This window comes from Sodiomyces alkalinus (assembly GCF_003711515.1).
Source record: "Sodiomyces alkalinus F11 unplaced genomic scaffold SODALscaffold_6, whole genome shotgun sequence".
NCBI classification, from domain to species: domain Eukaryota; kingdom Fungi; phylum Ascomycota; class Sordariomycetes; order Glomerellales; family Plectosphaerellaceae; genus Sodiomyces; species Sodiomyces alkalinus.
The window spans coordinates 352621-370374 of record NW_021167084.1 but is presented as its reverse complement, the minus strand read 5'-3'; the positions used below and the strand labels follow the sequence as shown (position 1 = coordinate 370374).

The window sequence follows — 17754 nt, the reverse complement described above, 5'->3', positions numbered from 1 at the left end:
TTACCCGTATATTTAACTAATACTATAAGGCGTGATTCCCGTAAACTACGATTATATCTATATATTAGTAGTAGCTATCGATCGACCGATAAGAGCGCCGCTTCCGAAGCTATTTCGACTATCTCGAGATTCCCTTTATCCTTATATTAACGAAGAAAGGCTATAGCACCTAAGGGCCGGCCACCTAGGACTAGAAGCTCTCCGAGCACTAGTTCGTAACGCCCGGAACGTGCTAATATAAGGCACTAAGCGGATTAAGTATAAGACCTATACTTGAATATAGGTTTATTAGGTTATATCTTATCGGCTATTAGATCACCGCTCGCCTAGGCCGTTCTAGCGTATTTATTAGGACCTACAGAAATTACCGGAGAGTTATAACGGTATACGTTATCTCCTTATTATTAAGGAGGAGTATAGCAGTTAGATTTATATACTACCTTTAGCGTCGAAAAACAGCGTTACGGTCTATAACGCCCTCGAAGCGTTCGAAAGATAGGTTACGCGTTAGTTTAATCTATACGTCTATAAGATACGCAGTGATAATAAGCCTTTAATCGTGTATATAGCAGGGAATTCGCGGACCTAGCTATAGGCGAGCATAAAGGGTATCGATATAGAGATCGCGCCTCTATATACCCACGAACCGAATAGCGCTATTAAAAGGGCAGGATAAGCTCTTATTATAAAGTCTAACGCTATACTAAACGGCGTAGGTCTTCTAGGTTTTATATAGCCGGAGAGTATAAGAGTAGCGGCGTAACTTTATAATATAAGTCTATCATAGCGCCTAGGTTAGAAGTCTCCTATCGAGGTACTAGACTTATAGTTTAAAAAGCACGCGCCGCTTAAGATAAAAGAGTATTCCGCCGACCTATAGCTAGATTAGAGTAGTATTTATACCTACGGTTACCACGCCTATCCCTTAGATAGGAATAAGGAAGCTAAAAGAGAGAGAAAGATATATAACATTTAACTTAGAGGCTATATTAGGTATCTTATAGGATATATTACCTATAATATCTATAGGATATAGATCCCGTAGCTTTAGAAGGTTATAATAATGCGTAACGTGTAGTTTAATAAGCGGTTATTTTATAACTTAAAGCTCGAAGAAGCAGAGTAGATTACGGAGGCGGAGGCGAGGAACTAGCTTATAACCTATAAAGACTATAAAGATAAGGATACTAAATTTATCCTATAAGTAGAACCGCCTGCCGGCCAATCTAGCAGCGCATCTTCTAAAGATTAAGTAGAGTTTACGGGTTTAGACTTAGGGGTAGGAGTAGCTAGTACTATTCTAAAGGCGCCGGAACTACTAGATACCGACGTAACTATTAACGGCCACGATAAGCTACCCGAACTGCCCGTGCTAATAGGACTCTAAACCCCATGCGCTACACTTAATCCGCCGAGCCGGAATAACCAGGACTAAAGCGCCGTGCCGTAGCTATAGCAGGAGGAACTCTTAATTAAACCCTCTTCTATATAGACTACGGCACCCGAAGGAGACGCTACTATTAACACGCTAGAGCTATATATACTAAATCTTAATACAGATAATCCGGAGTATTAAGGAGGAGCGAGGAATACGTAGACTAAGGTATAGGAACTAGCTACTCCTAATCCAGGTCACGGTATTAACTAGCCCTTAATATCCAGATCTTAAACTAATAACTCTAAGGTAACCACGCACTAATATAAGCGGAGTATACAGGTTAAGGATATAATAAGGGTTAGCGCCCGAATTATAGATTAACGTACTTAGGGGAAGACTATTCGGATTAATCCACGCGCATGCAGTAGAGCCAGATATACCCTTAACGTATACGTTCTTCCTATCTAATTAATAAAAAGTGCGCGGCGATAAGGCATAAGGGCTTCTATCCTTTTACTCAGTAATATTCGGAGTAGCCGATATAAAAACAAAAGCTCGTTCAAAAGCTATAGAGGATTTAACACGGAAATCCTTACTCGATAGCAGGGTCTATCACGACCACCTAAAGGCTATACTAAGGCACTAAAAGAACTTTATAACCACCCTATACACGACCAGTTTAAGGAAGGGGCGTAAAAAGAGGTTAATAAGCTAATTAAGAAACGTATATAGAGGGAAATTAATAAGGTATTAGCGAAATCTAAGCCTTTTCCACTTAAATAGGTGTTCACCTATAAGTTCGACTAAGGCGGGTATCTAAAGAGATATAAAGTAAGGCTATATATCCGAGGGGATCTCTAGGAAAGCTTAACGATTAAGGGAACCTACGCAGTAACGCTCGCTACGAGGTCTTTTCGTATTATTATAGCTTTAGCCGCTTAATTTAACCTAGAGATTAAGTAACTAGATATCGTTAACGCCTTTATTAACGCCGAGAGGAATAGAATAGGAACGCCCGTTATATATAAGCTTCTAGATAGGTTTAAGCAGCTAGATAAATACTTAGAGCTAAATAAAGCACTCTATAGCTTATAAGATTCACCTCGATTATAGTTCCAGACCTTCGTAGCGACGTTATCCTTATCCTATTTTTTAAGAATAAAGCTATAAACGCCCTTAGGATTATTAATAGTATTAGGAAAAGGTTTAAAGTATTAGAAAAAGGTAACGTAGAGTAGTTCCTAGGAATTAAGATTACGCGTGATCGCTCCCGGCGTAAGGTTCTACTTAGTCATAACTTATATATCGAGAAGATCGTAGCTAGATTTAATTTAGATACTACTAATATATACCCAGCGATACTAGTTCCCGTTATAGAGTACCGGAAAAGAGAAGATAAGGCCACGGCTTAAAAGGTTAAATCGTACCAGGAAAAAGTCAGATTATTACTATATATAGTAGTTATAATACGTCCTAACGTGGCCTTTACGGTATTTATCCTTTCCCGCTTTCTTAAAAACCCCTCCCCGGAGTATTATAAGGCAGCGGACTAAGCTATCCGTTACTTATATATAGCTAGGGACCTCTTAATTTAGTACGGATTAAGTATTAGTTTATAGGCTATAGTAATCACGAGCGACGCCTCTTTTACTAATAATATTAATACACGATAATCTTTATAAGGCTATCTTATTAGCTTATTCGGAGGATTAGTTATATAGAAAGTAACTAGGTAAGTAACTATTACTACGTCTATAACCGAAGCAGAGCTACTCGCTCTAAAGTAAGTCGCGAAGGAAATAATAGGATTAAAGCGTCTATTCGCAGAGATACGCTTTAACCCCGAATCCCCTTAGGATATTAATTACGATAACACTTAAATAATTAGGCTTATAGTGGACGACGGCTATAGAATTAAAACCCGGCTTAGATATATAGATATTTAACGCTTATAGGTTTAATAGAAGCACGGTAAAAGGACCTTTAGGGTGGTTTATTTAGCTACGAGTCTTATACCGGTAGACAGATTAACGAAAGCACTCCTATAATAAAAGTTCGAGATCTTCCGCGTATATCTTAATATAACGAGTGCACGGAGGGGGTAGACCGGAGAAGTCAGAGGTTAAAATCCAGTACTAGAGGCGCGCCGCACGCCCGCGGCTTAGTTAATTCAGTAAAAATTCGTAGTATCGCTATATACCGCCGCCCTAACACCTAAAGCTAAATACTAACACCTAAAAGCCAGAAGCAAAACTAGAAAAACCACTAGCCAGCAAATATAAATACTATCACTACGCTTTATTAGGAGTAACCGGAGCCGTAGTCTTACCACTATCTACCATAACTAAGCCACTATTAATAATAGCGCTATTTTCAGTAATCGGCGTAATAGCTTACCCCTAAGGGGCTCCGGAAGACACGACGGGCATAATATTTTACTATTACTATTATTATTAGAGCTAATCTCTAAAACACAGCGCTACCACCTCCTCCACTAAGAATTCAAAATAAGCCGAAAAACTAGGCTTAGTTAAGCCCTCCTCGCCAGGGCCTACCACGCACTTAAGGTCTTTTTCCTTAAAAAAGCGCTTAGTCTTATTATCCTCTAGGTATTTAATTTCCTATTTAATATATTACTTTAATTTCGCTAAAAACTACGCCGGAATCGTTAGCCGGAGCACTAGTTTTAAGGAATAAAACGATAAAAAACGCACCTTACGGTCCTTATCCGTGGAGCCAGGTCTAATCTTACGAACCGAAACCGCGTTAACTAACATTTTAATAAGGGGGAGTATACTAAAGTAACTAGGATCTATTATTAGTAAACAGAATATACCGGAGCACGGATTCTTAATCCGGATTTAAACCGGAGCTTTTATCCACGGTTATAAATCTTAATAACTAAGGCGTGGAAACTTATACCTAAGAGTATATATAGTTACCGTTATAATACCTACGGTAACGGTTAGAGCGACCCTTAATAGTAATATAGGTCTTAAACGAGCTTTATTTACCCGAATAAATTTCCTTCACGTATTATATACAGGGAGGATTAAACGGCACCGGTATAAAGTTAGGGTTAGGCGCCTTAGAGGATTTTTTATTAGGTTTCTTAGGAGTCTGCTACTCTATTAGTAACCGGAGACTTACGATCACGAACGAAAGCACGAGGCTAAAAGACCGGAGCACTTATATTAGGATCCTTAGCGGCACTTTTCTTAGTAATACTAGCGGGCTTAGTTAAGCTAGATAAACTAGCGGCCTTAGCGCTAGCGGCACGGGTTAAGGGAGCCTAAAAAGTCACTATCAGCACTCACCTTAAGAATCAGAGCTCCGATAACGTACTATAGCGCGTTTAAGTGACGAAAAACGGCTATTTAAGGAGGATAAGAAGAAAAAAGTCTAAATGATTAGGCGAGGCACGAAAAAATAACGGAAAATCGTTAAAAAGAGGCCGTGGTTATAAGAGGGAAAAAAAGGCTCCGAAAAGCCTAAAAACCCTTTTATTTATATCCGGCACCTCCCCTATCTACTGATTACTTTAAATAGTACTTTCCTTTATTATTTACTCTTATTATTATTATTCTTTCTTATTTTATAGCTTCCTTACCTGCCTTTTAACTCGACTTTAAAGGATACGTAACTACTCTTTAAAGCTATTTTAAGATTAACTATAAGGCTCCAGCGAGGTTAGGCTAAGTAATTACTAAGCTAATCAGGGTATAGTAATTAGGGGGTATATCGCACTAAAAACACGTAAGCCTATTTTCTATATTTCTATTAGCTAGATTAGCCCTATATTCCTCGCGTGGAAAAGGGGTAGATATATTTAGAACACCCACACCTTCCTATTCTTCTTTCCTTTATATAACGAATACAATCATACATCTATTGAATCTCTGCTCCGGCCGGATCACACGCCCGTTAATCCAACAATTGTACTGCCCGAGGATCCAGTCCCCTCCATCCTCCCGAGAGTTTCGAATGGGCGAGAACTGGGAGGTCCAGCCCTGGTCTCTCGGAGAAACAGACAGACGGCATCACAGGCGATAGTCGTCGTCTCGTCACCAGTGCCCAGAAAAAAAAAAAGCCATTGATTCGCAGACACGAGACCGTCTGCATTGACCATGGTTACGTGTTGATCCACGCGTCTTGACAATGACACCTCGATCGTGGCTTTACTGTTGTAAGAGCATGACAGTTCACTGCAAGAGCAACTAGAACGTCCGTCGGTTCGACAGAGGAAGCGGCGGCGAAGGAATCCATCTCCCACAAGTCACCCGTGGGAAGAAGTAGCCGGTTGGGTGGTTCCGAGGGGGCTTCCGGTAGACGCCGGAGGATGAACTCTGGTTCCCCCAGCAAGCGAAGGGAAAGAAAGGATTGGGGCGCAGTGCGCGATGAAGTAACTGCATTTGACCGTCCAGCCAGCAGTTAGTGGATTGATTGAGTGGCTTAAGCGTTGTGGCTTAATATAGTCAGAAGCTAGCCGTTGGTCGCTGTCCGGTTTGCAGGTGTCGAATTGGGGGCTTCATCGAGGTCGGCATTGGCGAATTTAGGTGCCTGGGGAAAATTGGTTGAGGGTGGTGCGGCGTGACGCGATAAACGGAAACGGGACGGTGATAGTGGTGGTGATTAGGGCTCGGTTCTGGTACGGGGGTGCCCTGACAGTGTACAATTGTACCTATACCTCGTAATTACCTTAGGTACGTGCTGTAAATCCAGCTCACATGATCCAATTTACATTGTACAGCATGTTCTAGGTACTCGTGCACCTCTCCCTCTTCTCCGATGGACGACCATCACTGCCATTCAAATTCGAGTCGCCGAAAGATGCACTCCATTCATTCTTCCCCATCTCCGGAAAGGACCTGGCTGACTACTCTTATACTATTCTAACGTTCGACGCCGAGCTCAATCCCAGGTATATCGCCGTTACTCCTTTGCTGTTCTTCCAAGTCCCTCGACTCCCTCCCCTATCCTCTAGCTCCATCGCACTGCGACCGGCCTTTCAATCCTCCCTCCCGCAATCTCCCCACCTCTGCCCAAGAGCTCAAGAGCCAAGAGCCCAAGAAAATGGACATCTCATGCCAATGCGGCGCCGTGACCTTCCGCACAGCAACACCCAGCCCCCTCTCCGTCTACTTCTGCCACTGCACCCAGTGCCGCCGCCAATCGTCCTCTGCCTTCGGCATCTCGGCCGTCTTCCCCGCCTCCGCCCTGCCCGTCTTCCCCGACTCGGGCGCCTCCTATTCCCCGGACCTGCGCGCCCGCCTGGACGTCTTCACGCGTCCGGGCAACGCCGGCCGCACCCTGGACTGCTACTTCTGCCGCTCTTGCGGCGCCCGTGTCGTGCACCGCGGTCGCGCCCCCGATGGCTCTCCCCTGCCGACGGCCAATATCAAGGGAGGGCTCATCGAGGGCCTGGACCTGAAGGGTGCTTCGCATATCTGGACTCGGGAGGCCGTCGTGCCCATTCCTGACGGGGCCGTCAGTTGGCCCGAGTCTCCTCCTGCGTAAGTTGTAACTAGGCGCAAGATTGGGCAACGGGTTGGGGAGAGCAATGCGAAGCGGGGGGTCGGGCAAGGTCAGTTTTCTCCCATGTATGATGTATGGACGACGATATCTATTTATACATTTATGGTCTTTTCCAGAATTCTCTCCGGTCTGACTGCCTCTACCTGTGCCCGCCCCCATATCCAATGGTTCATGTGTTTTCGCTAGTTCCATCCCTCAAGCCATGCAAGACACGAATCATGAAACGTATAGCTAAACTCATATGATTCGGCCCAACGACTTTCCGGGTAATGTCTATCCTACGTTGTATGTGTGGCGGCGCCGGTGCCTAGGGGGCGAGGCACCTTACTAGGCAAGGTACTAGTGTTGGGCTCTTGGGATTTACGAATAGAGGACGAGAACCTTCTTTATTCCTCGGCTATTCGATTCGGGACTCGGTATCCGCCCTACCTTACGTACCTAACTCACAAGACTCACTAATAAGGCAGATTTGCAAAATTCAAACCTGACCGAGGAAACCAAAAGATTAGAAATTAGTACCATGCATGTATTGGAGGGGACTCAGGGGAGGACTCGGAGGAAACCCCCAAATTACCCCCCCTCGAATCCCCAAATTCTCCAAAAGTACCCCGCCTCCGACCCGTCACCTCCCCTCCCCTCCCCTCCTCCCCGGGCCCCACGGACTTCCCCCTCTACACGTGTACCGTGTACCGTGTACTTCACCGGTGTACACCGTTACCGACGGGAGTTATCACTTATCAGTCAGTCCACTCCCCGAGCCCCCGTCCTGACTCCCGGACTCCGGGTCAACCTTGAACTTCCTTCCTTGATGCAACAGGCTGGAAACCCCCTAAGCCCCAAACACCCGATCATGAGTCGTCTTCACAAACTACCTCAAACTAGGTTTCTTTTTGCTGGGGACAAAAAGGATGGAGGACGGCATAGGTTAAGTCTTCAAGACTCCGTAGTTTGGATATGATTTTCCGTCCTTCGCCTCCCGCCGCCGCCCACACCCGGTGGGGTAAAAAGCAGTCACAGGAACCCCCTTTCTCCCCACCCCGCCCCCCGATCTTGTTCCTGAGACCTCTTTTTCACCTGTAGCTCGCCCCTAGCGTTTGCATCCTTCCTTTCCGATAGAGGGGAATCAGGGGATACGGGGAAGACGGGGTTATCATCTCGTCTCTCTCCGGGGTTAAGGCTTTGTTCTGGTCCAGTCCGTCCAGCCCGTCCTGTCCGTCCTGTCCGTCCAGTCGAATGTAGGAACCTCCAGTCTATCGACCAGAGGTTAACAGACTCCGGTTTCTGTGGTGTCGGATCTCGCCATGACATGACAACCCACCGAGATGGAAAGCAGTGGGCGAGGGGATGTGGTCTGCCGGAAAGTGATCAACTTGTAAGAACGATGCGTTTTCCGATGCGCATATATACGGGACCCCGAAGTCCTGTAGCATTATATCAAGGTCTCGCTGCTTCATTTCACAGACCATCGACTGCTTCTCCATCTTCCCTCCTCCATCCTCCATCCTCCATCCTCCATCCTCCACCCTCCACCCTCCACCCTCCTCCAACTACTCCCCCGTGCCCGCCCTTGTTCCCTAGGAACACCTCCCCCCAAACCTCCAACACAACAAAGCAGTCGTAACGCATCACAGCCATCATGCCTTCTGCCAAGCGGGCCATCCGCATCGCCGGCTCGTCCGGCGGTTTCTCCGACCGCCAGCGCGCCATCGGCGACCTGGCCAAGAACTGCGACATCGACTGCATCATCGGCGACTGGCTCTCCGAGTGCACCATGACCCTCCACGGCGCCCAGAAGAAGCAGAACGAGCGCCTCCTCAACGAGGGCCAGCTCACCGAGCAGCCCCAGGGCCTCTTCGACCCCACCTTCATGGAGAACCTGAGCCCCGCCCTCCCCTACCTCAAGTCCAAGAACATCAAGGTCGCCGTCAACGCCGGCGCCAGCGACACCGAGATGCTCGCCGGCCTCGTCGAGGCCGAGATCAAGGCCCAGGGCCTCGACCTCAAGGTCGGCTGGATCAACGGTGATGAGGTGACCGAGACCGTGCGCAGGATGTATGAGAATGGCGAGGAGTTTACCAGCTTGATGACCGGCAAGCCCCTGAAGGAGTGGGGTCACATGGAGTACTTTGAGGCTGCCCAGTAAGTACCCTACCACCGAATTTACCATCCCTTCCTTTGCATGTGATCAAGACCCTTTCATGCTAACCGGTTACCCTCCCCCCCAGGTGCTACCTCGGTGGTGCTGGCATCGCCGAAGCCCTCCGTCAGGGCTGCGACATTGTCGTCGCCGGCCGCGTCGCCGACGCCGCCCCCACCATCGGCGCCTCCATGTGGTGGCACGGCTGGGACCGCGAGACCGACCTGGACCAGCTCGCCGGCTCGCTCGTGTGCGGCCACCTGATCGAGTGCTCCTCGTACGTGTGCGGCGGCTACTTCTCGGGCTTCAAGCGCCTGATGGACAAGTGCGAGAACATCGGCTTCCCCATCGCCGAGGTCGAGGCCGACGGGTCCTGCGTCATCACCAAGGAGCCCGGCACCGGCGGCGAGGTCTCCGTCGGCACCGTCTCCTCGCAGCTGCTCTACGAGATCCAGGGCCCGCTCTACTACGGCTCCGACGTCACCGCCAACCTCGAGGGCATCGTCATGACCCAGCTCGGCCCCGACCGCGTCCAGGTCACCGGCGTCAAGGGCCTCCCCGCCCCCGCCACCACCAAGGTCGGCCTCACCGCTTTCGGCGGCTACCAGGCCGAGTTCCACTACTACATCTGCGGCCTCGACCTCGAGGAGAAGGCCGAGTGGACCGAGCGCCAGGTCCGTCACTCCATCGGCGATGCCGTCAAGGATCTCAGCTGCCTCAAGTTCAGCCTGAACGGCTACTGCCCTCCCAACCCGCGTAACCAGGACGTCGCCACCGTCGACATGCGCGTTTTCGTCCAGACCAGGCGCCGTGAGCTTGTCGACAAGTCCACTCTCGATGTGCCCGGTATGTTCCTATTGTCCTCCGACCTCCTTCTCCCCTCACCTCCTTCTCCCCCGCTAACACCCCCCTTTCTCCAGGATTCAACCGCTGGTGCATGGAGAACTTCCTCCAGTCCTGCCCCGGCGCCACCCTGGGCAACGACCAGCGCCAGTCCGAAGGCAAGCCCTTCTACGAGTACTACGTGACCCTGCTCCCGCAGTCGGAGGTGAAGCACCGCGTCGAGCTCCCCTGGGCGGGCAAGACCATCGACATCCCCGTGCAGAAGAACGTGACCACCGCCTACCCGCGCGACCAGAAGAGCTACGACCCCGTCGAGCCCGCCGACCTTTCTTCCTTTGGCCCCACCACCCGGGGTCCCCTCGGCTGGGTCGTCGGCGGCCGCTCGGGCGACAAGGCCAGCGACGCCAACGTCGGGTTCTGGGTCCGCCACGACGACGAGTGGGAGTGGCTGCGCAGCGTCCTCACCATCGACAAGGTTAGCCAGATGCTGGAGGGGAGCAACAAGGGCAAGAGGATCGAGAGGTTTGAGATCCCGGGTGTTCGGGCCGTGCATTTCCTCCTGAGGGATCACTTGGACCGTGGGTTCAACTCGACCAGCGAGTATGATACCCTGGGTAAGAACCTGTGCGAGTATCTGCGTGCCAAGTACGTGGATATTCCCAACAAGTTCCTTCGGAGGGGTCGGATCTAAAGGATTGGGGGTCGAGGGTGTTGTTGTGGATGGGGATGTATGTGATGGGAAAATGAAGGATCCCGTGGAGGGTATTGGTATGATAAAACAATGAAATGAATGACAGGACTTTGTCACGTTAGGAATGAGAAAGAAAATAAAAACAAAACCTCAACCATTCTCGACGTGCGGCACTCCCTTTTGTCTTGATATGTGTGTTGTTGTTCGTATTGGTCTTGCGATGGATGAGGCCATAGACGGCCCTCGACCTTCTCTGGTCCTCGCATCTATTACCACGACTTTCTCCATCGTCGTCGCCCGAATGACACAGCCCTTTAGAGTTGAAATATATAGCGGTAGCTCTCCTTGGGATTCATTTAAGAAGTTGAGGGGGAAATGATGATTCAGGGACAATGTGAGACGCGAGGACCCCTACAAAGAAATAAGTAGCCCAGGAATGCCATATCATGTAACGCAACGCCAATGTGTCCTTATGAAACTCTGACCCACAGCATAAGACGTCTTTCCGAGGATTATGGTAAACGTGACCACTCAGTAGTCTGCCCGTCAAGGGCTCACTCGTGAGCGGTAAGTATGTCGATCATGTGGTAGGCTTTCTGTCCATACGCGACGTAGCTATTGACGATATTAGTCTCAGGAATGCCTCGTCATGAGAAGCCAAGTAAGCGGGGGAAGGAAAAGAATACTTACACAGGCCAATATGTGTGGATTCTAGTGTTCAGCATGTCCTTGCGGACCAAGGCGAGAAACACGTCAACTCTCCGGTTTGGACCACCCGAGGGTGTGCCGGCTGATGAGGGAGGAGTTTTTGACTTTTTCGTCGTGTCGCCCATGATTTACGTATCAGGTAGGGGTCCAGCTAGGTCCAGGTAGGGTCAAGGTGAGGTTGAATGTGAATGATTACGTCGTCGCTTCCGTTGCCTTCGTTGCCGTCGCATGAATTATGGTGTCGATGGCGGATTGTCGAGGGACAAGTGTACGGGAAGCGAACGTCATTCAACGTCGACCAATTAACTGTCGTGTCTGACGCAGGCCGGAGTTCTTCTCCGAAGGTGAGCGAATGATAGGTCAAGGGTAGCGGCGGGGGTGGGGTCCAGGATTCAAGGATCGCGTTTTGTGAAATGTGATAGAGGAAAAGAAAAAGTACGGCAGATCACCTGATTGATATTTTGTCCTGTACCCAGACAAGTTGGCTGTCAAGACGTGTGTGAACGATGAACGGGAAGACTCTTTTTTTTCTTTTTTTCCTTTCGCATTTTCAAACCCCAAGTCCACTCCACTCCACTCCACTCCACTCGTTGGCTATGGTGGATGTGTATGTGTAAGCTTTGCATTCGGCGGTCTCTCGATCGCTTCTTCCCAGCGCGACGACACTTGGGATTCGATCTGCTCCTCGTCCCGCGCCCCCGACGACACCGAGTGCAATTGCTGTCTATCTTGCCTCGAACCCCGCGACCACGAGTTACTCCAGTCATCGTGCAGCGCCCTGCTGCCCGTGTCGATGCGCGGGAGCGAGTATTGCTCCCTCTCGTTGTGGTAGACCAGTTTCGAAGCGAGCATGTCGATGCTATAGCACGTTGTTTTTGTTTCCTCGTCAGCACATCACGAACCCAAAGAGACGGTCGAGTGAAAGGGGGGACAATCGACAATGGTGGCGAGAATGACGTACAAGAGCATAATGGGAAACATGCACTCTAGCGTGTACACGAAGCGATCGATCTGGCTAGCAACGGAAGAGGCCCTCTGGAACGAAGGGTGAGAGTAATACGTCAGGGCTCGCGAGGTGCCGATGAGGGCGAGAGCGGCGAGGCGGACTTCGGTGCTCCGCATGAGATGTCGGAAGAAGGCCGTCGGCAGCGAGGCGCGCACTGACGTTCGCCTGACGCTTGCGAATTTCCGGAGCAGGTAGAAGGCGCTGACGCATTCCACCAGCGCGATGCCCGTAAAATAGCCGACGTGGAGGCGGTTAATGATGTACTGGGCGCGCGGGTCGTTGTTGAGGATGGCCTCGGCCCGGAAGGTCGCAATCGCTACTCTCGTGGCGGTGATGATGCACATGATGGACCAGAACAGCGTCTTGAAGATTCTCAGGTTCCAATCGAAGAGGATGCGGACGAGGATGATGTAGCTGTAGAACGACACGCCCGCTTCTTGGATCTACATTTGTGTGGTAGCCCGTAGGTTAGGAGACGAATTTTCGCATGGACGGATGGATCACGTATGTTTTGTGCAGGTCTTGAGAACAGAAAAAAAAAAAAAAAAAAGGAAAGACGCACCAACCACATGACGTCTGCAACAACAGAAGCCGCAGCCGTGTTGACCAGCGGATAGTCGCCGTAATATGCGTAATAGCACAACCCGTTGGCCACTGCGCCGGCCACCGAGACGACGATGGGGACCATGGAGGCCCGCGACAGCGTGGTGATGTTCACCACCATGAGGCCGAAGAGGCTGTTCGCCAAGCATATGGTGCTGAGGATGGCCCAGCTCGACTCGAAATATACCGTCATCTCGGCGCGTCACCCACGCGGTTGCAGGGTGGGTGTTGAACGCATCCAGGTGACATGGATTCGAAAAGAGTTCCCCAGGCGCATCCCGACAATCAAGACGTTCTGGGGCAGGTTGAAAGGGAGGCGACCGATGTGTGGAGGTGTGAACCTGTAGTTTTTTTTTCGGTGGTTCTGGGTTTTTTTCTTCTTCTTTTCTTCTTCTTTCTTTCAAGGGAGGCTCCAGCCCGTACAAGTACTTGCTTGGTGGTCTTCAGTCTTCCTAGTCGGCCAAGTCCGTTATTACCTACCAACCGAGAACAAAGATTCCTGTTCCTGCTGGGGAGAAGAGAGCTTACAAAGTTTCAGAGTCAGCCAGCCATTCAATGGGTGTCAGCCAAGGGGCAAAGACAAGACCCTCCTCCAGACTGCTGGGAATTTGCCCTGGTTTCCGAGGTTCCGACATGGACCAATAGAACGAATTGCCAGGGCTCAACAAGAGGCCTGAAGACTGAATGCACCACCACTCGAGATATGTGGAGAAACCTGGGGGAGGGGGCGGAGAAGTTGCACTACACTAGGTCCTGGTGCGGTCGTCTTGGCGACAGCAGAGGGGGTAGATCGGGGATAGGACAAAGGGCGAGATGTTTGAATCTCCTGGCCTGGGGTGGGAAATCAATCATCCTGTCGCGGCAGTTGTAAGTGCAGGGCGCGCCATGGGATTCGGGTCGTCGGGCTGCGTATCGATGGCTTGGAGTCGACGAGACTCGGATGTTCGTATTTCGTATTTCGTATTTTTTATTTCGTATGGGTACATAGACAGATGGAAATGGATCCGAGATGATGTGAGAATTTTTTAAACAAAAGTCGAAGAATCGGAGATGACTACGGTACGTTGTAGACAATAGACATGACATGGGTTTGGGAGAAGATGAAAAACGAGAGATGTGGGTGGGGTAATAAAAGAGGGTCGGAAATATCAGGCAATACACTACTACCAAGGCAGGAGCGACTGTTGGGAGCAATTGCCTGTGTTCTTGATGAAGCCCTTATTTTAGTTCGCGACAAGCACGGAGTACATTTGCCATGTCATGTAGGTACCTTACCTCCGCCTCACCGACGAAGCAGCGCACAATCATCCCTCTCCTCAGAATATTAACTTAGATGTTGAGCCCTTATGCCCTACATGGGTATGCGTACAGAGTATTACACGTGTACTCCGTACTTCTCTCCTGCTCCTCCTGGTCCACCTTGACCATGTAGTCGGGGGTGAGGAAGGACTGGTGTTTGACGGCTCGACAAGATCTTTGGCTTTTTAGGGGAACTTTGTGGACTCCTTACACACCTTACCCTAAGTGGGTCGGTCCCCTACGTGTTCCCCCAATTCTCTGTGAACGCCGAAACGAAACAGGCGGCCCCTGTTAATGAAAAGAGCATGACGTCCTACTAAGGTAAGTAACGGATGGCTAAGAAGTACCTAGGTATCAGAATCAAAGTCGTGATACTTCGTACGAAGTACCGGGTTGTAGCAGGATCTATCAAGGTATCCGTACATACCACATACCGACAGCCAGAGACTCAGAATCGAGATTCCGCTCCTCGCCGTCGAGTTGTGACGACGTAGCTTCTACCGGACGTACGTTATATGGGACTAACACCGACTACCTAAGGTAAGGTATGCGGCGACGACCGTTGCGGCCGTTGGCTGTCACAACGGCCCAGGAGGCACCTACCTTAGGTACCTATACTAAAAGCTCCAGCCTGTGGGAGCAGATTCGGTACGTATAAAGTACAAAAGTCAGTAAGGTAAGGTACGTAAGGAACGTACTTCGTAAGATCATGCAAGGTACCGTACGCACGGACATCAACCTCGAGCCTCCCCGCCGTATATTGATCGACAGCGCCAGCACGGATCTTTCGTAGCAGCTAATAAGCTTGCTTGCTTCGTCGATTGGATGGACGTTTTACCTAGAAGTGCACGTGTGCATTCGTACAAAGTCAAAAGCTCGGACAACGCCATAGCGTAGTGTCATGTCAATTGGACGTGCGTCGACAAACGCGTCGACAAACGCATGGCTTTCTTACTGGTTCCGGTGTTGAGTTAAAATCCGAAAACTTTGGGGTAAAATGGTGGTGCTCGACGTTTGTCTTTGGCGTCTTTTGGAGCTCCACACAACTCGGCAACCATCTTCACGTCCAGGTCCAGTCGGAAATCACGTCGCTCGCCACGATTATCGACGGCGTGCTCCTGGTGCGTTTCTAAGGGACTTTACTGTTGTCGTTGTCGGACATGTCACGTACTCGACGGTTGTACTTTGCACTTGCGGACTTTGTTGGCGACCACCAAGTGTGCCAAGTCTATCCGTTTGGTCGCTACTCGGCTAGCCTTACCTCGACCTCCGGCCATTTTTGCCCCGATCATCCCCTGGAACTCCCCTCGCTTTGCATGACTAAGGATACTAGCAACTGCACTGAATCGCTCTCCCGGCATTGGGGCATGATCGTATAGAAATCATTAGCATCAGGTTCTTGGCATCTTGGAGCAGTGGCGCAGTTGGGAGCGCGTTAGACTGAAGATCTAAAGGTCGCCGGTTCAATCCCGGTCTGCTCCATTTTTGGTGGTGGTTTGACACGAGAGGCCAACGTTCTTTTTGCCGTTAGCCGCTATCACGTCCCTTCGAAAGGTTACAACGATTGTTCTTTTCTCCACTCTGGCCCTTACCCTTCTTGGTGCTTCCCCTTACCCTTCCCCTTCCCCTTCCCCTCACCTTCACCTTCACCGCCACTTTCAGTGTCAGAGGCTCCCGGACTTCACTCAGAGATATCTCGCAACTGTCGCGTCTTTCCCCAAGCTCATGAAGCTTGCCCCTATCACCCAGACAAGTTTGTTCATCAGTCAGTGACTCGGCGAGTCTCAAGTTAGGCTTGCCCCACGGTCACGTCGAGACCATAAGAAAACCAACGTTGACGAATCAGGTAGCAACCATGGCAACCGAAGCCGCAAAGCCCCGAATTATTCTCCTCTCTCTCAGCCTTCTGGGTTTCTTCGACGAAATGTACGACGCCCTCCTGCGGGAGCTGGGATCCAAAGCCCACGTCCAACGCGTGAAGAAAGCAACCTCGGCCATGCGTCTCCTGTCCGAACAGCCGCCGCCATCCGCCATCCTCGTGACCGACGAGGGCCTCACCCTCCCGGAGAACGCCCACGTCTGGGACGCCGTCGTCCGGTACGTGCGGGAGGGGGGCCCCGCCGTGGTCACGGGCCATTTCAGCGGCCAGGTCTTACCGCCAGACATGAAGCCGTTTTTCGCCGTCGCGGGCTTGCCGTGGGAGTCCGGCTCGTACCACCCACCACGCTCATGCTCAACCGGGAGGCGGTGGGCCGGGACGTGGCTGCGCGGCTCGCGCCTCGGTATAGCCAGAAAGCGCTGTTTGTGAGGAACGTGACGCCCGAGCAGTCGTGGTATGTTTCGAATGAGGAGTCCGTGGTCGAGTCTATGGTTTTCCCCCCGACGAGTGTGAATACGCCGCAAGAGACGGCGGTCGCGTTCGCGCGCGTTGGAGATGGGAAGCTCGGGTACCTTGGCGATGTGAACGCTGAGAAGGACTCGGATGCCGTCATTCTTGCTATGTGTGGGTTGCTGGGGTAGCGACAGTTGATCATCGTCAGCATCTTAATCTCTGGTTCGGGTAGACGAAGCCGATGCTTAGAGTCCCGTCGGGGCGGAACATTGTGGCTCGCTCGTCGGCCGCCCACCAGCGCAAGCGGTGGAGCAAGACCCCCTTTCACTTGTCCTATGGTGAGAGGCAGGTCGACTTTGGCCAAAGCGGCGACGGACCAGAATGCGGAAAATGCCAAGCGGTAGGTCAGACTGCGGCCGAAGGGGATGGCGGCTCCTGTGTGTCGTGTAGCGTGTCGTGTAAGCGCATACCTTTGCACTTTCGTCGAGTCCAGATTTAGAATGCGAAACGGGGAAACAACTTACCATCCTGATGAAAGAGCCTCCAGAACTGGACAGCAAACTCTCTGGCCTGCTGTCTATACCTCTCCGCCCTCACGGCATCCCCGTAGCCAGCAAAGTAGACATACAGAATCTGCGCAAACTGCATGGCGAAACTCCCAGGGTAGTATTCGGCTTGGGACATCTCGTCTCCCCACAGGCCGTTGCTGCTCCAGCCTTCGCCGAGGTAGAACGAGTCGAGCATGGCAAAGTCGTCCACGACCTGTTGCGAGACTTCATTCTCCGGGATTCGCCGAGGACTCTGGTCAAGGCGAGGTTCGTGAATATGCGGAACCAGCGCCAGTTGTTGGCGGGCATTTTCTTCCCGTTGATCCCTCGGAGCCAGGCCACAAGATGCCGAGGTCCCCGAGGGCCCGCACCACCATGGCACTGGACCGGAAGTTGAACCTCTTCTCTGTTAGCGTTTAGTTTCAAACCGAGCAAAGAGCAAATCTCAACTCAGATTCCCACGTTTGCACTCTTCGCCAACCAATCTCGCGGCCTCGCCACTATGACAAAGTCATCCGTCTCCGATGTCACCATCTTGCCCGAGACGTCGGAGTGCTCTCGCCGAGATCTGAAGGCATATCTGTCAGACATGTTCAGCGAGAACAGAGAACATCACAGCCAAAGCATTTCGGACGGCGAGCAAGTCACTCCGGGATAATGAGGGCTTCTCCGGA

At 50.7% G+C, this 17754-nt stretch overlaps 7 protein-coding genes and 1 non-coding gene across 8 annotated transcripts; 6 read left to right on the top strand and 2 right to left on the bottom strand.

The window, feature by feature from the left end:
- The first annotated feature begins 6180 nt into the window (after positions 1-6180).
- Positions 6181-6950, top strand: SODALDRAFT_333617 (hypothetical protein). The gene has a single exon (XM_028612028.1). It carries the CDS (start codon positions 6452-6454, stop codon positions 6893-6895), a length of 444 nt encoding a protein of 147 aa, XP_028465666.1. The 5' UTR covers positions 6181-6451; the 3' UTR covers positions 6896-6950.
- A 1141-nt stretch (positions 6951-8091) lies between these two features.
- SODALDRAFT_333615 (DUF1446-domain-containing protein) lies at positions 8092-10700 on the top strand. The gene is made up of 3 exons (XM_028612027.1): positions 8092-9052; positions 9139-9896; positions 9971-10700. Exons 1-3 carry the CDS (start codon positions 8550-8552, stop codon positions 10582-10584), a joined length of 1875 nt encoding a protein of 624 aa, XP_028465665.1. The 5' UTR covers positions 8092-8549; the 3' UTR covers positions 10585-10700.
- A 50-nt stretch (positions 10701-10750) lies between these two features.
- Positions 10751-11576, bottom strand: SODALDRAFT_333614 (hypothetical protein). The gene is made up of 2 exons (XM_028612026.1): positions 11275-11576; positions 10751-11199 (listed from the first exon to the last, which is right to left on the bottom strand). The coding sequence occupies exons 1-2, from the start codon at positions 11415-11417 to the stop codon at positions 11139-11141; spliced, it is 204 nt and encodes a 67-aa protein (XP_028465664.1). The 5' UTR covers positions 11418-11576; the 3' UTR covers positions 10751-11138.
- Positions 11577-11801: 225 nt separating this feature from the next.
- Positions 11802-13330, bottom strand: SODALDRAFT_175679 (hypothetical protein). Its single transcript, XM_028607024.1, has 2 exons — positions 12861-13330; positions 11802-12741 (listed from the first exon to the last, which is right to left on the bottom strand). Exons 1-2 carry the CDS (start codon positions 13092-13094, stop codon positions 12187-12189), a joined length of 789 nt encoding a protein of 262 aa, XP_028465663.1. The 5' UTR covers positions 13095-13330; the 3' UTR covers positions 11802-12186.
- SODALDRAFT_175675 (hypothetical protein) lies at positions 12857-13876 on the top strand. Its single transcript, XM_028607023.1, has one exon. The coding sequence runs from the start codon at positions 13149-13151 to the stop codon at positions 13770-13772; it is 624 nt and encodes a 207-aa protein (XP_028465662.1). The 5' UTR covers positions 12857-13148; the 3' UTR covers positions 13773-13876.
- Positions 13877-15609: 1733 nt separating this feature from the next.
- On the top strand, positions 15610-15682 carry SODALDRAFT_t139. Its single transcript has one exon. It is a non-coding gene; the product is annotated as a tRNA-Phe (tRNA).
- Positions 15683-16055: 373 nt separating this feature from the next.
- Positions 16056-16720, top strand: SODALDRAFT_340197 (hypothetical protein; the record flags this gene model as incomplete). Its single annotated transcript, XM_028612925.1, has 2 exons — positions 16056-16382; positions 16445-16720. 2 exons carry the CDS (start codon positions 16056-16058, stop codon positions 16718-16720), a joined length of 603 nt encoding a protein of 200 aa, XP_028465661.1.
- Positions 16648-17582, top strand: SODALDRAFT_175612 (hypothetical protein). The gene has a single exon (XM_028607022.1). The coding sequence runs from the start codon at positions 16958-16960 to the stop codon at positions 17498-17500; it is 543 nt and encodes a 180-aa protein (XP_028465660.1). The 5' UTR covers positions 16648-16957; the 3' UTR covers positions 17501-17582.
- Positions 17583-17754: the final 172 nt, after the last annotated feature.